Source organism: Halictus rubicundus, chromosome 4 (assembly GCF_050948215.1).
Source record: "Halictus rubicundus isolate RS-2024b chromosome 4, iyHalRubi1_principal, whole genome shotgun sequence".
Classification (NCBI taxonomy): Eukaryota; Metazoa; Arthropoda; class Insecta; order Hymenoptera; family Halictidae; genus Halictus; species Halictus rubicundus.
Window position 1 is genome coordinate 16782371 of NC_135152.1, and position 14041 is coordinate 16796411.

A 14041-nucleotide genomic window follows, 5' to 3' on the forward strand; every position below is an offset into this window, starting at 1 on the left:
TTGTTCGACATTCTAGATATAATCAATAATACACAATATATCTACAATGTAATGTTAAAAGATTTTCTATTTGAATACGAAATGTGCCAAAATATAGACGCATGCGCTAGAACTATTACGTATATCGAATACTTTGTCGCGGTCCGTACTCTATTGCGATGTCAGAACCAGAATGAAAGAGTAAAGGCGCAGTTGTGGGTTCGAATCTTACTCCAGGAAGTTTAGACCAAATATTTTTTTTCGCGAGGAGATATTATTTTTCACGTAGAAATAAAATCATTAATAAATCCTGGTAAGTATGTCGCTTAAAATATGGGCAATTACGAAATGGTTAAATTACATGTGCATGCTTTCTTCATGGCATATAATTTGATATCTAACCTTGCCTTTTCGTTAGGAAATAATTATCGCTATCAATGCTTAAATAATGAATTTCTATATTGTTTTAGTTAACCTTTTGTTTGCTATTAGAACTTTGACCAGGTGTCATTTTTAGACAACATCGCGACATTAGATAAGTTTTGATTGAATTACATATGCATACAGAAGCGTTGTGTCTTCGCCCACATGTTCTTATCTTCGAGTCCTCCAAATGTCAATTTCATTTGAATAAATCAAAAAATTTTTTTTTTCTTATAGATTTTTGTATGATATTAGTGGAATGTAAATGAAACTTTAAAGTGGACAATGTATTAGAATGGAACATAAGAAATTATAATTTCTGATTTTGTACCATACCCAATCTAAGATAGAAAAAATATTAGTTTTAATGTATGCTTAAATTGTAGCAATAATGAATAAAGACACTGAAAAGTCTTCAGATATTTCTCCCAATGATGTGGAGTTATCTGTTAGTAAATTAAAACCCTCATTATCGAGTAATAAAAAAATGCTTGTTATTCCTCGTAATATATTACAAGATATTGGGATCAGTAAATCTGTAGTGAATGGTAAGTCTATTAGCTAATACAATTTTTAAAATACTGAGTATAGTTGAAGTATGATAAATTTTAATTAAGATCTTGATCAAGATATATACATTAGATAACATTTTTGCTTTAAACTTACAGATGGGAAAATTACAAAGGATACTTTAAAAAATATTATGTCAAAAGACCTTAAGATGACTGAAAAACCATCTATAATAATTAATAAAAACAAATCTGCAAATAATACAAACAGTGAAATCCAGGGGAATGCAACAAAAGTGCCTATAGTTAATAGAGACAATGAGAAATTGAAGCCTAAAATAAAGCATAGAAAAAAGAAGACGAAGGAGAGTAATAAAAAAGTAGCTAATGTAGGAAATGGTCAAACTACCTCAAATGATATACCAAAGCCTCAAGAAGTACAGACAAAATCTGATCAGTATAATAATGAAAAGACTTTAAGTGGAAATAAGGAAAGTGAAAGAGGAACAAATAGTACTTATGAAACTAATGAAAACATACTTAGTAGATCTAAACGAATTCGTAAGCTAACTAATTTTGATGATTACATTACATCATATAAAAAAGAAACTAAACAGAATATAAACATTAATATTTTATCTGGTACACCTGAAGCAAGTACCACAATTAAAAGTAATACAAATGAAAATTTCACACCAGTTTTAACCAGGGAATCACTGCCTTTACATTGCAACAATGTTTCTGAACAACATTCTAGCATTAAAAATATTGAAGACATTTCTCAAGAAGAGCTAAATGACTCTTGTAGAAATACTGAAATTTCAGGAGACTGTAAATATCATGATGGGACTGATAGTAAAGTATCTACAATATCAATAAATACTTTGATACGTGAAAACACAAATTTGGAACTGGATCACACTGAATGTTTAAATGACAAAAGTTTAATGCGAGTAGAACAAAATTCAAGTAATGAATCTCCTTTGACTACACCAGCAAGAAAGAAAAAAGGAAGGCCTAAGAAAGCTTCTTTGCAACAGATAAGCGATAATACCGTTGTGGATACACCTGTACTTAATAAAAGACATAGTGAAAAATCATATAATATTACAAGTAACAATGACTTAAGCGATGATAGTAATACTGAAAGTAAGTTATCAAATTCTTTTCTTGTAAGGAAAAGAGGGAGACCACCAGGTTCAAGCAAAGGTAGAGGTAGAGGTAGATCCCATTCTACATTAGATACTGAGTACATACCAAAACTAAAGGGACCAACACCTTTGAACAACTTAAAATCAAAGAGTTCTCCTGACACAATGGATACTTCTGATACATTAGAAGTAGGTTTCTTTAAAAGTTTAATTACTCAATTACTTTGTGATTTATTTGTTGCTACATGCATACTTGTAATCTAGGTAACAATAGAGTGCGGTAAATGTAAAGAAACAATACAAAAAAAGGAATGGAATTCGCACAGTTTGAAGAAACATAACGACATATGTTGGATACAAGGCGAAGAACCTTTGGTAAGAATACTACTACAATAGGAATAATAATCCTCTTTACCTTATATTTCATTTACTAACAAATATGGTACTTTAGGATCCCAATGATGAAAAAGTATATAAAAAGATATTAACTGCTGCCATCAAGAAAAGGAAAGGCAAATTATGTTGTGAGAAGTGTGGTGCTTTTAAACGAAGTGTGAATGGCTTCCTGTCGCATTTACAATTTTGTGGGAAGTCCGATGTAGTACGTAATCGAAATTTTTACTGATTTAGAATGCCAAAAGTACTAGCGTGAACGTATATAGTCATAGCAATAACCATTCTGTAACTTAGGAGAAGCAAGCTCTGATGATGAAATGTCCAATTTGCGGTGCTGTTATGATGCCATCTTCTATGGAGATACATGAGCGATCACATAAACAGGCTGAACAAAATAAATTGAAAGAATTGCTATTATTTCCACCATGTAAGGAGAAAGTGAAACGTAAAGCCGCCGAAAAGTAAGTTTTGAATAATCTACATTAAATAAAAAAGAAAATGTAAAATAATATTTCAATTTCAGAGCAGTGTCAAAAATTTCGGAATTCACTGAACTTGTAAAAGATGAGCCTGTTGAGAAAAAAATGAAACTCGGCACTTGTTCATTGGTGGGTTTTGTGTTTTCTAGCTACTTTTATTAACCGTTTGAGTGCTGACGCATACTTTGCGTATGCGCTTAAAAGCATGATCACGCTCCTCCGCATTCAAACGGTTAAACAAAAATGAATCCATTAAACTAGAACTTGTTAATTAAATATTACAGAAGAATTTAATAAAAGCACCTGAACGGAAAAAGCATGTACCAGGTGTATGGAAGGGTAAGTGGCGGAAAGAGTTGAACTCAGGAAAAACATTATCTTGCCATCAAGTCGGTTGTGATTTTACTACTTCGTCGTTAGAAGATATGCAAACACATTTTTCTACATGTAATTTTGTTCCTCAAGAGGTATAATTACGAAATTATTTCTTTTAATGTACTATTAATATGAACTGCTTTTCTAATATGCTTTGAAGCTATCAAATCGTATTTCTCTTGTTACAGTGTTATTTATGTAAGATATGTAAATCTTCAACTAGTACCAAAGAAGAAATGATAATACATATTACAGAAACACACGGCGCAGTAGATGAAGATGATAAATGTTCAGACTTTGAAGAAGAAAATTATCCAAATGAAAGTATGACTTAATTTTATTATGAAAAACAAACATAAATAATTTCAAGTCTCATTTATAGTTCCCGTTTTTAGAATTGTCTGATATGGTTATGGAGAAACAACAAACGTTCAAACTCCATTGGACAGAACCGTTTCATCCTGCTATACGTTGGACTATGGAATTGTAATTATCTATACTTCTTATGACAACTTAAAACACAAATGTATTTAATAAACTGTATTATTCTTCTCATAGCGAACAAAAAAATTATGAACTTCAGTTATATGAAAATCATATACCTAATCAGTTTACGCTGCTAAAGAATGCTGATGTTGCTAAGTATTTACCACAGGTGGAAGTTTCCATGAAAACAAGGACAGAAAGCACAAACTCCGAAAACTTATCTAATACAGAAATTTCATGGAAACAATGGCAAAGGTTTGAAGGTGGTTTTGATAAAGGTGACTATTATAGTATACAGAGTAATTCTACTATAGTCATATGGAAATATATAGGTTTTTTATGATAATATTTTTTTAGGAATTCCTATGTTTTTTGTCGGTGGACCAATATGGGCATTGGCATGGTTGCCCATTCCATCGCCAATGTATTGTAAAAAACCAATTCAATATATTGCTCTCAGTACTCATCCATGTATGCAAAGTGAATATTCTGTAGGATCAGTATATACTGGACATAATATTATACAAATTTGGAATACAGGATTTTTGGATCAAGAGTAAGTGATAATTAAACTGTTGAACTTCATGCACACGTGCATTTTTATCGACAAACTTAAAAACAAAAATTGAGTAAAATTTCATTTTCTCTAATATCGATTTTGGCAAATTAAAGATAAAATGATAGATGTACCAAGTCTTTGAAAAAGGTATTTTCCAAAATTTAGAAGATTTATGCTCTCAAAATGCACGGTAATAAGAAATCGGGTAATAATGTGATATGAAAACCAATGTGTAGTTACATATGATATTTTGAATCCTTGAAACTTTTAGGGCTGATAAAGATAGAGTGCCTTCTTTATCATACGCTGTTGCCCATAATGCTGGTACTGTATGGTGTTTAGAATGGTGTCCATCTGGATGCTATCAAGATGAGAGTCTAAAGAACTATAAAAAAGAGCAGGAAATACAACCTGTTCTTAAACGAATGGGTATGCTTGCTGCAGCTTGTTCAGACGGTAATGTACACATTTATTCATTACCCTTTCCAGAGGAACTTGGATTTGAAAAAACTGAGGGAAATACGTAAGTAATTAATCAATTAATAAACTTCATTGCAGCTTTTAAACGTGTTACTTATTACTAATAATATTTATTGCAGATGGCCCATATATCAGACTGATCCAGTGTTGACATTAGTTGTAAATATACCGATGTATGATAAAAATAAACAAAACTGGCAATGTACTAAGTTATCATGGAGCAAAGAACATAAACATAAGTAAGATTTTCTAATTGTAGTTCTACTTTTCTTCTACAATTGTATGGTAGCAAAATTATATGTTTACTTTTAGCATAATTGCAGCTGGATTTTCAAACGGTTATATCGCATTATGGGATCTTACGTGTGAGTCCCCAATATCAATGCAAAAGAGACAAAATACATACATAGTAAATGCATTTCAGCATTTTTTTGCTCATGGTAATGCTGTAAGCAGTGAGTATTTTTCATTTTTTTTATAAAGAATATAAAAAATAGAATAAAGTTTATTATCGAGAGATCATTTTTGTAGTGGTAGCAGTCGTCCCATACAATCAAGGACGATTTCTGGCTTCAGGTAGCATAGATAGAATGTATAAATTTTGGAATACAGATGATACAAGTGCCCCTCAAATTTCTGCGCAAAAAGGTATTATATCTGACGGTGCATGGATGACACACTGGCCATGTGCTGTCATTAGTTTTGATGATGCACTTGGGTAAATATCCATATTAGAAATGTTGCTCTCTTTATATGATAAAATTCATTAATAACTACACTATTATTATAGGTATAAACATACAAATTCTTACGTAATTCCATTAAGAGATAAGGAATCCAAACTTTATCCTATCTTGCCAACCAATTCTCCTACTTACGTAAGTACACATTGAGTATTCTTGTATATAAAAATATAACATAATTATTATTTAATAATTTTTTAGACTGTATCAGTTTCTGATTACGGCAATAGCATTGCACATGGTACACTAGCCGGAGAGATAGTGACTATTTTCCCTCATCAAATTATATATGTTAAAGATACTGAGAAAATTTTACAGAAGAAAAAAAAGGTAGTTTTCTTATAAATATATTTCTATATTTCTATTTCTATTTCTATTATATTCTATCCATCCTGTTTTCAGTTAAGTTCATACGTTACAATAGTGGACGTAACAGAAACAAGAAACGAGTCCAAAAATGACAAGAATTCGAAAGATTATCATTATATGCCACAGACTTACAATGAATGCAAGGATCGTTTCGGTATTATATTTCATGATAAACTACAAGTAAGCTATATTTGTCTGTCCATATTTAATTGTACAATTTTCTTAATCATTTCATAATATAGTAATTGTACTTTGTACCATTATAAAAGGATTCTGAACGTACTGAGCCATCACAGTCGATACAGGAAAAGTTAACTCCGGTTCAAGTTGAACAATATCCATTCATGTCAGTAAATAGAGTAGGTATTAGCTTTCCTTGTTTCAATATAATACTTTATTAAATATTAACGGTTAGATGGTAAATTGTAGATATCGTGGAACCCAAATACATGGAGTTACTTATGGTTAGTAGCTGGCTATCAAAATGGCATGGTAAGACTGTTACATTTTAAATACATGGCGACATGTTATGAATTTAAGACATCTATAAACCAACACGCAGAACAGATGCTCAAAAAAACAAAAAACACTAAACAAGAAAATTCGTAGCATATATTAAGAAATTAAGAATTAATTCATACTTTCCTCGAATCAAGCATAATGAAATCACTAACTTACTGATTGCTACTGCTACTGCTAGCCCCTTGCTGTACCATTTTATTTACGGCTACAGTGACTAGAACGTGTTTATCCCCTAAAATGTCACAGAAGAGAAAAGAGAATTTCTATTTTTTGTATGGCCACATTTACTTGGATGCTTAAATATTGATTACAAAAAAAATTTTATTTTGTCTAAAAAAAAAGATGTAACATTCATATTTGTTACACTTTGTTTAAAATCTTCATAACGAGTCTGGTTCATTAAAATACGGTAAGGGGTTAATTTGTAATAAATTATTTTTTTATATATATATATATAAATTTCATTAATGCCATATTTAAATACTTTAATTTATTTAAAAAAAGAGCATATGTTGCATAGAATATGTTAGAGACATTTAAAAAATTGTATTAAATGAATTGTAAAATTACGTTAAGTAAAAATATTTGCAATCTTAAGTTGTCAGTGTTTGTAATCTGAGTTTTCTCCACTTTAAGCAGTAAAAACATGCATAACAATTGCTTTATTGGGATTATCAATGAAGTAGTTGAAAAAGATATTTTGAATTAGCATTATATATTAACAATTATCTAATGTTACCAAAGAGGAGAAAATGGGGCAAGAAAAAGAACAAGCACTGAAACGGCCCCCTTTCTACCCACTTATTGTTAATATAAAGATTAACGTTAGTCTTATATTCATTCACGCACCTATACTCTCCTTTCTTTCCAATATACAGGGTGAGTCAAATAACTCGTAAGTTATTTGTTGTACGAGAAAATGTTTCGAACAAAAGTTTCAAGGTTTTCTAAGGGACATACAGTGCCCTAATCTGTTTTTTATTACTTTGCTTTTTTATCGAGATATGAGGGTCATCTTCAGTTTTTTAAATGGAATGTCTAATATTTTTTCTAAAATTCGAATAAATCATGAAATCCTGCGTAAAAAAGTATTATACTAAGTGGCACTTAAAAAGAATAATTACAATTACAATTACAATTATAATTTATAATGATAACGTATGGTTTGGCTGGTTGTTTCGCATAACTGTACTGTAAATACAATACTACGAAATGTTAAATCTATTTCTTTTATTTCTGCGCTTGTATGACCCTGAAGACCATAGTATACCACATGGTTGAACCCGTCTCAATGTCCGTTTTCATTCGACATAAACAAATATGTAGCATTCCATTTAAAAAAATGAAGGTCACCTTTGTTTCTAGAAAAATATAAAAAATACAAAAAATTGAGATACGCCATCATATTGCTAGTAAAATATACTATTTACAACTACCTCCACTTCGAACACACTGTATACATATTAATTCATTACATCATTCTTTAACTGACTACTGTCTTTAAAAAGAGTACCCTTTAATAATTAATCGAGGGAAAGAATAGAAGAAAAACTAATGTAGGACAAAAAAGTGATCCAACTGAAATACTTTCTGAGATTCCTACAATCTGTTGGGAGGTCCCCAGCGGCTCAAAGAAGACTAACAATTTGTTGCTTCTAACCAATACATGACATGAAAAGATACAACTGATCGTAAAAACGATATCGATAATTCACAGGCTACGGTAGATTTATATTATCTGCGCAGACACGAAACTTGTACGTATGGCAGCAATCAGCCGAAATGATCCTTGAAACATTTGAATATACATAAGGTGGTTATACTGTATGTCCACAATGTACGCAGCCAAACGCAGCATGTCATACCGGCGTCGACACGTAATACCGTGCCAGCATCGGTCTGTGGCTATCCGATATTCCGGAGAAAATATTGTGTCGGATAATATGAATGCTCTTTAGAATATTAGTCTGATCAGTGCTAAACGGATACGTTCCGTGTTCATACATATATGCAGATAATATAAAACTACCTTTAAGCTGTAGAGGACCGCTTAGCACTTCCCGATCTAGATGGGCGGAAACCGCAACGTGTGCGGTAGGGAGCATTTTGTCTCTAATCATGAATAATCAAGCGATTCGAGTCAACTCAAGTCTACGTTTGACTTGATACGCTCGAGCTCGTTTCAAGCCACGCGATTCACTTGATATTCAAGTCTAGAAAAAGACCGAACCAATTGGTACTCTAGTTGTAGTTAGGGGATTACGTGGAGGGGAGGGCTAAAGGTAACGGTTGGCCATCAAAGCTGAAACAAATACGAGCTCGTATCAAACCGATGACTTGAGCATACTGCTTGATTTTTCTCCAAGCCGATCTGGTTTGAGTTTACTCAAGGATCAAGCTTTTCATTCGTCACGAACCGAAAATGCTTAAAAACTCTACAAATAATTTACAAGTTTCGCAATCGCGAATGTTTGAGACCCGTTTTCCTGGAATCCTATCTTTTCTAAGATCATACGATTACGTATGCATTAACTGTTAAAATTGCTTAAAGCCGATAATAGTTAGGAAAAATTCTTGACAATTCTGTAATTATGCGATGTTCAAGAATACATGAAAAACGTAAAAATACGAATCGATGTATATAAACAAGCTATGGCGGCCATGCCGGGTAAGACACCGGCTATGTCGTATTCATGATTATCTTGGCCTGTTCGAACTAAAATTTGTTCAGACACGTTTCCTGATTGGTTTTTTTATATACATTTACGAAATCTGACACTATGTATCGAATTCATGCCAGATACAAAACTTTTTATAAAACTGCAAGAATGAAGCGAAGTGATACACATACGTGGATTCTTCTTTAAACTCTGACAGCTATGGTTACACCAATTCAACACCATATTGCTGAAAATGAACTATTCATTTTTATTTAAATTATTTTAAAAAGAGCAAAGAATTTACAATAATTAATTTTAAATTAAAAGAAAATTATGGCAATAGGATCTTGAAATTATGATTGATGGTCACACGTAACAATGAAATAAATGAAGACTTGCTTCATCAAAAAAAGTTTATTCTTCCTTTCATCCAGATTACAATCCAATTAACAGTACAACATTACAATTTACCATCTACTAATTATTGAACTTAAAGAATGATGTACAAAGATATTTGTGGAAACAATTTTATTTGATTAAACCTGAACTATTGTAAAAATCCTTGTAACTACACTTCTCATCACCCATTATTACATCGTTATATGACCAATTATAATCTAAAAGACATTGCTAATACAATTTGGAACAATCAAACACCCACTTTATCTATTATTTTATATTAAGAAAACAATGTGTGCACATGCATCCTTATTATAGTTCTAAGTATAAAAGCACAATAGAAAAGTTAATACGCGATGACGTTGCAAATAAATGCATTGTACAGTAATCATAAATACTGTTTGGATACAAACTTCACAACGAAGAGACATTTCGATTTAATACAAACAAATTTTATGAAATGCACTTTTCATTTTTTAACAGTGACCATTTAGCTAGAGCTAATTCGGCATCTTATCATTACAATTATCGTAAGATATGGACTTCCAGGAATTATTCTTTCGACTCCTAAATATGTTGAGAGCGAGATACATCAATGTAAATGAAATACGGAGCCAAGCAAAATCAGCATTGCAACATGTATATATTAATAAGTCGTACCACAACAAATACAATTTAAAAAGAGGATTATTGTATGGAAGAATATAATCTTAACATTTCTTGAACTATTTTATATTCCATTTTTTTATGTGAGACGAGTGTTGCTAATTACAGAGAAGTAGCAATGAAAATGAATTTAAACTATGTTGATAATAGATGATAATAACAATGAACTATAATTCACAGTGTATTTGAAGTTCTATTATTTATGGTCAAAGACAATACAATGATGGTGATTTGTTTCCACTTTAAAGATGTACATTTCTTTTCATAAGGTGTTAAAATGATACTGAAGAAAAAGGTGATGATTGGAATGGACGAGTTATACAATAAAGACAGCAACAGCTAAATAAAAATGGAGATATTATAGTGTCTATTCAAACGATCTACAGTTCTCCACAATTAGCTATGACAATTTTCTTCGTGGTTTTACCACTCTCCGAGCCCATTGCCTCAAGCTAGAAAAAATTTTGTAACATTTATTAAAGGAGTACTATTGCTAAAATAAAAAACATATAAAAAACATTATATACCCTTCTAACAACATCCAGTCCTTCATAAACTTTTCCAAATACAACATGTTTGCCGTCAAGCCAGCTTGTCTTATTGCTGGTAATGAAGAACTGGCTACCATTAGTATTTCGGCCAGCATTTGCCATAGACAGAATACCAGGTTCCTTATGCTTTAAAATGAAGTTCTCATCTTCAAATCTAGCACCATAGATTGATTTCCCACCAGTGCCATTATGATTGGTAAAATCGCCACCCTGGCACATGAAATTTGGGATCACTCTATGGAAAGTGCTGCCTTTGTATCCAAAACCCATTTCACCAGTGCACAGAACTCGGAAGTTCTCTGCAGTCTTCGGAACCACATCACTTCTCAACTAAAAATAAAATTAGTACATCTTAAACGGTTACCGCCTTTTTTAATACCGAAGTTTTATCTTTATAACAATAATTATACATTATACAAATTTCATAATGTATATTAACATATTAACAACCCTCGATAATTTAATGATCTGTAATTTAAATATGAAAATTCTGGATGAAGATTCCAATAACAATTTAAGAATTTCTTTGGAATTATTTTTAAAAAAATGTTCCCTTGTTTCCTTTTTTATATAGGACAATCATTGACAATCCTAACATTAGAATTCTGGTAGGTAAGTGATATATTGAAAATAGAAATTTTTTTATTTTTAACCATAACAAATTATAATTTATTTTTTCAAATCTTGTGACCTTGTAAGGTACATCATCCGGTAATAATACGTTCATCGAAGCAAATAAATTGTCTATTTATATAACAATATATTCATGTAGTATGTATACTACATAAATAATACATACATGTATAAATATATGTATACATTCACATGTATAATATAATATTTCTATATACATTATCAATAACTGAACTCTGGCTATTAAATATGTCGTTAAAAACTTTTTATTGCGATTTTATTTAATTTTTCGACGTTTCCTTATCTCTTTTTTTTCAAATATAATTATAAATGAGAATACACCAACGTGCCAGTTGTTTACAATGGCACGCCGGTCTATGTATTATAAAGAAAATTGAAGCAAGCATAAAATTACTGTATTTCGCATTTACATCTCTGGCGAATATGTAATAAAACGTGTTAACTGCAATGGAAAATTTTAGAATGCATGAAAAAATCAAACATGTCGGTAACATGATACACACATGACGTAAATCACAGCATATTTCTACTAACTCATACTATGCAATAGAAGCAGAAAACTGTTTTCTCTTGATAAATTAAGAATTATAGTTAAAAGGAATATATATATAACAATGAATTTGCGATGAACATAAGACGGAAACGCTTAACTGGCTTTCAAGGAAATTCAAAATGGCCAGTCATGCCGGGATTCTAGCGGCAACGTGAGGAAGACGTGAAAAATAACTTAATTCATGAAAAGTTTCACTCACCTCCATCACAATTCGGCCAACGGGCTGATCATTAGCCGTCATATCAAAGAAAACCATTGGTAAAGACATCTTGTCGGCAGCAGGAGCTAACGTTCGTGCGAATAACGCAAAAGACGATCGTCTCGGCCGGGCGGTGGCTCTCAAATGGCTCAAATGACTGAAGGTCGAATCAATTGACAACCGGTTGATCAATCTCAACGCCATGTTCAGATCCTCTTACCTACAAAATCGATTTAAATCTTTTCAATCTTAGCTTCTCCCTCTAAAATATGATTTATATTCTATAATTCAAATCATTAAATGTTATTTTGTATAATTATTATATAATATATATATAGTAATTTTCAGTTCCGAATCGAGTATTATTGAACGGACTGTTACGCTATCGTGTGAACTTGGTTTCAATATAATTATACCTATACCTAGTGACATCGATATAAAAATTAGGAGCGAAATTTAAAACCACTTGTATATAATAAAGTGCAAAATATTGTACATATATACTTAAGAAAATATAGCCTTCAACTTAGTAATTTTCTATCTTCAAGACATCATTACTCTATCATACTCTCTCTCTCTCTCTCTCTCTCTCTCTCTCTCTCTCTCTCTCTCTCTCTCTCTCTCTCTCTCTCTCTCTCTCTCTTTCTCAGTCTCTGATCACTATACATTTCCCTTTCGCACATGTACAGCAGATTAACCAATCACAATATCAGATCACTTCCATAACTGACTTTAAAAAGATTTGATGCAAGTACAACCGAAAATAAACGGAGAATTTTTGCGAAAGAATAAATGTACCTCAAATGGTTAAAAGATTAATCTGTCTTCTTTTATAGCAAAAAGTTACTTTTAAACTTGAATAATTATTTTAATTTTTACGTTATTCGATAAGCAGAGCACTTCAAAGCGTCATGGATACCAAACCACGTCAACTATTTCTCTAAATAATCACTAAATATATAACTAGACAAGACATGATTTCAGTATGTAGCCAATCCAGACTTTGAATTGTGCGCTCGTATAAGTTGAACTGATCACATATTAGCTATTATTTCAGCCAACGGAAATAATTTTATTTTATAAGAAAAAAAAATAAAATAAAATTAAGAAGTTGATGAAACTGTTTGTATCTACTTCATTAATATGACATTACTTAATTTAATGTTTATTACATACGTGCTTATTTTAATTTTAACATTTGTTATTTGATATTAATTATATTTTCTCTTTTTCAATGTATTTTCTCGTTGGACGTACAATTTATTAACCTTTATCGTAAATAATTTTGCAACTATAATATAGTAATGCAACTGATTTGATATAACCAAAGGATGTTATGTCACGCATTGCCTTGGCTTGAGAGCTTGTCAGTGATAATTGTGGACCAATCACGATTCTGTTCGGTTTTACTCTGCGCCGGATATGACGAACAATCGCAATGGCGCTTGCAATAAAATGCAAATTACTTAATTTTTACTATGACGTAACTGTAAGTTGAATTACATTTACACGATTAACAAACACTTCATATTTTAAGCTGTTTCTGATATAAGTATTTGATTTGGAAACAAATTTACACTGAAATATGGGAACTGATTTTTGAAAATGCATAAATAAATAACAATTATTTCCATTACGTAGAATCGAATGAAATTTAAAATAAGGCTACTAAGATTAGTATATAATTTAGTAATTGTGGTTAGTTCATAATGCAATTTAAAATAGGCTTATTTTACAAAATTTTAAATACACCTTCATTGTACATCGGAACAAATCAGTTATTTGTATAGTTGATCTAAGCCTGATTTATATGTATGTAACATGTATACAGATTTTACACATGATTATGAACATGTGAACTCATCTCTAAAGCTCTGTAAACACAGTC

General features: G+C 31.2%; 2 protein-coding genes across 4 annotated transcripts; one reads left to right on the top strand and one right to left on the bottom strand.

Annotated features, from left to right (window-relative positions):
• The first annotated feature begins 138 nt into the window (after positions 1-138).
• On the top strand, positions 139-7059 carry LOC143353645 (uncharacterized). 3 transcript variants are annotated; one of them, XM_076787121.1, is made up of 21 exons: positions 139-292; positions 640-950; positions 1071-2251; positions 2327-2437; positions 2514-2663; positions 2753-2919; positions 2982-3066; positions 3222-3404; positions 3501-3636; positions 3708-3798; positions 3871-4076; positions 4156-4354; positions 4629-4880; positions 4957-5076; positions 5150-5292; positions 5369-5555; positions 5628-5715; positions 5782-5910; positions 5983-6129; positions 6219-6308; positions 6379-7059. In XM_076787121.1, exons 2-21 carry the CDS (start codon positions 794-796, stop codon positions 6556-6558), a joined length of 4002 nt encoding a protein of 1333 aa, XP_076643236.1. In that variant the 5' UTR covers positions 139-292; positions 640-793; the 3' UTR covers positions 6559-7059. The 3 variants fall into 3 exon arrangements, with proteins under 3 accessions (XP_076643236.1, XP_076643237.1, XP_076643238.1); XM_076787122.1 differs by having other exon boundaries at positions 789-950; XM_076787123.1 differs by lacking the exon at positions 640-950.
• Positions 7060-9530: 2471 nt separating this feature from the next.
• Positions 9531-12433, bottom strand: LOC143353646 (peptidyl-prolyl cis-trans isomerase). Its single transcript, XM_076787124.1, has 3 exons — positions 12154-12433; positions 10724-11077; positions 9531-10648 (listed from the first exon to the last, which is right to left on the bottom strand). Exons 1-3 carry the CDS (start codon positions 12355-12357, stop codon positions 10577-10579), a joined length of 630 nt encoding a protein of 209 aa, XP_076643239.1. The 5' UTR covers positions 12358-12433; the 3' UTR covers positions 9531-10576.
• Between the last annotated feature and the right edge of the window lie 1608 nt (positions 12434-14041).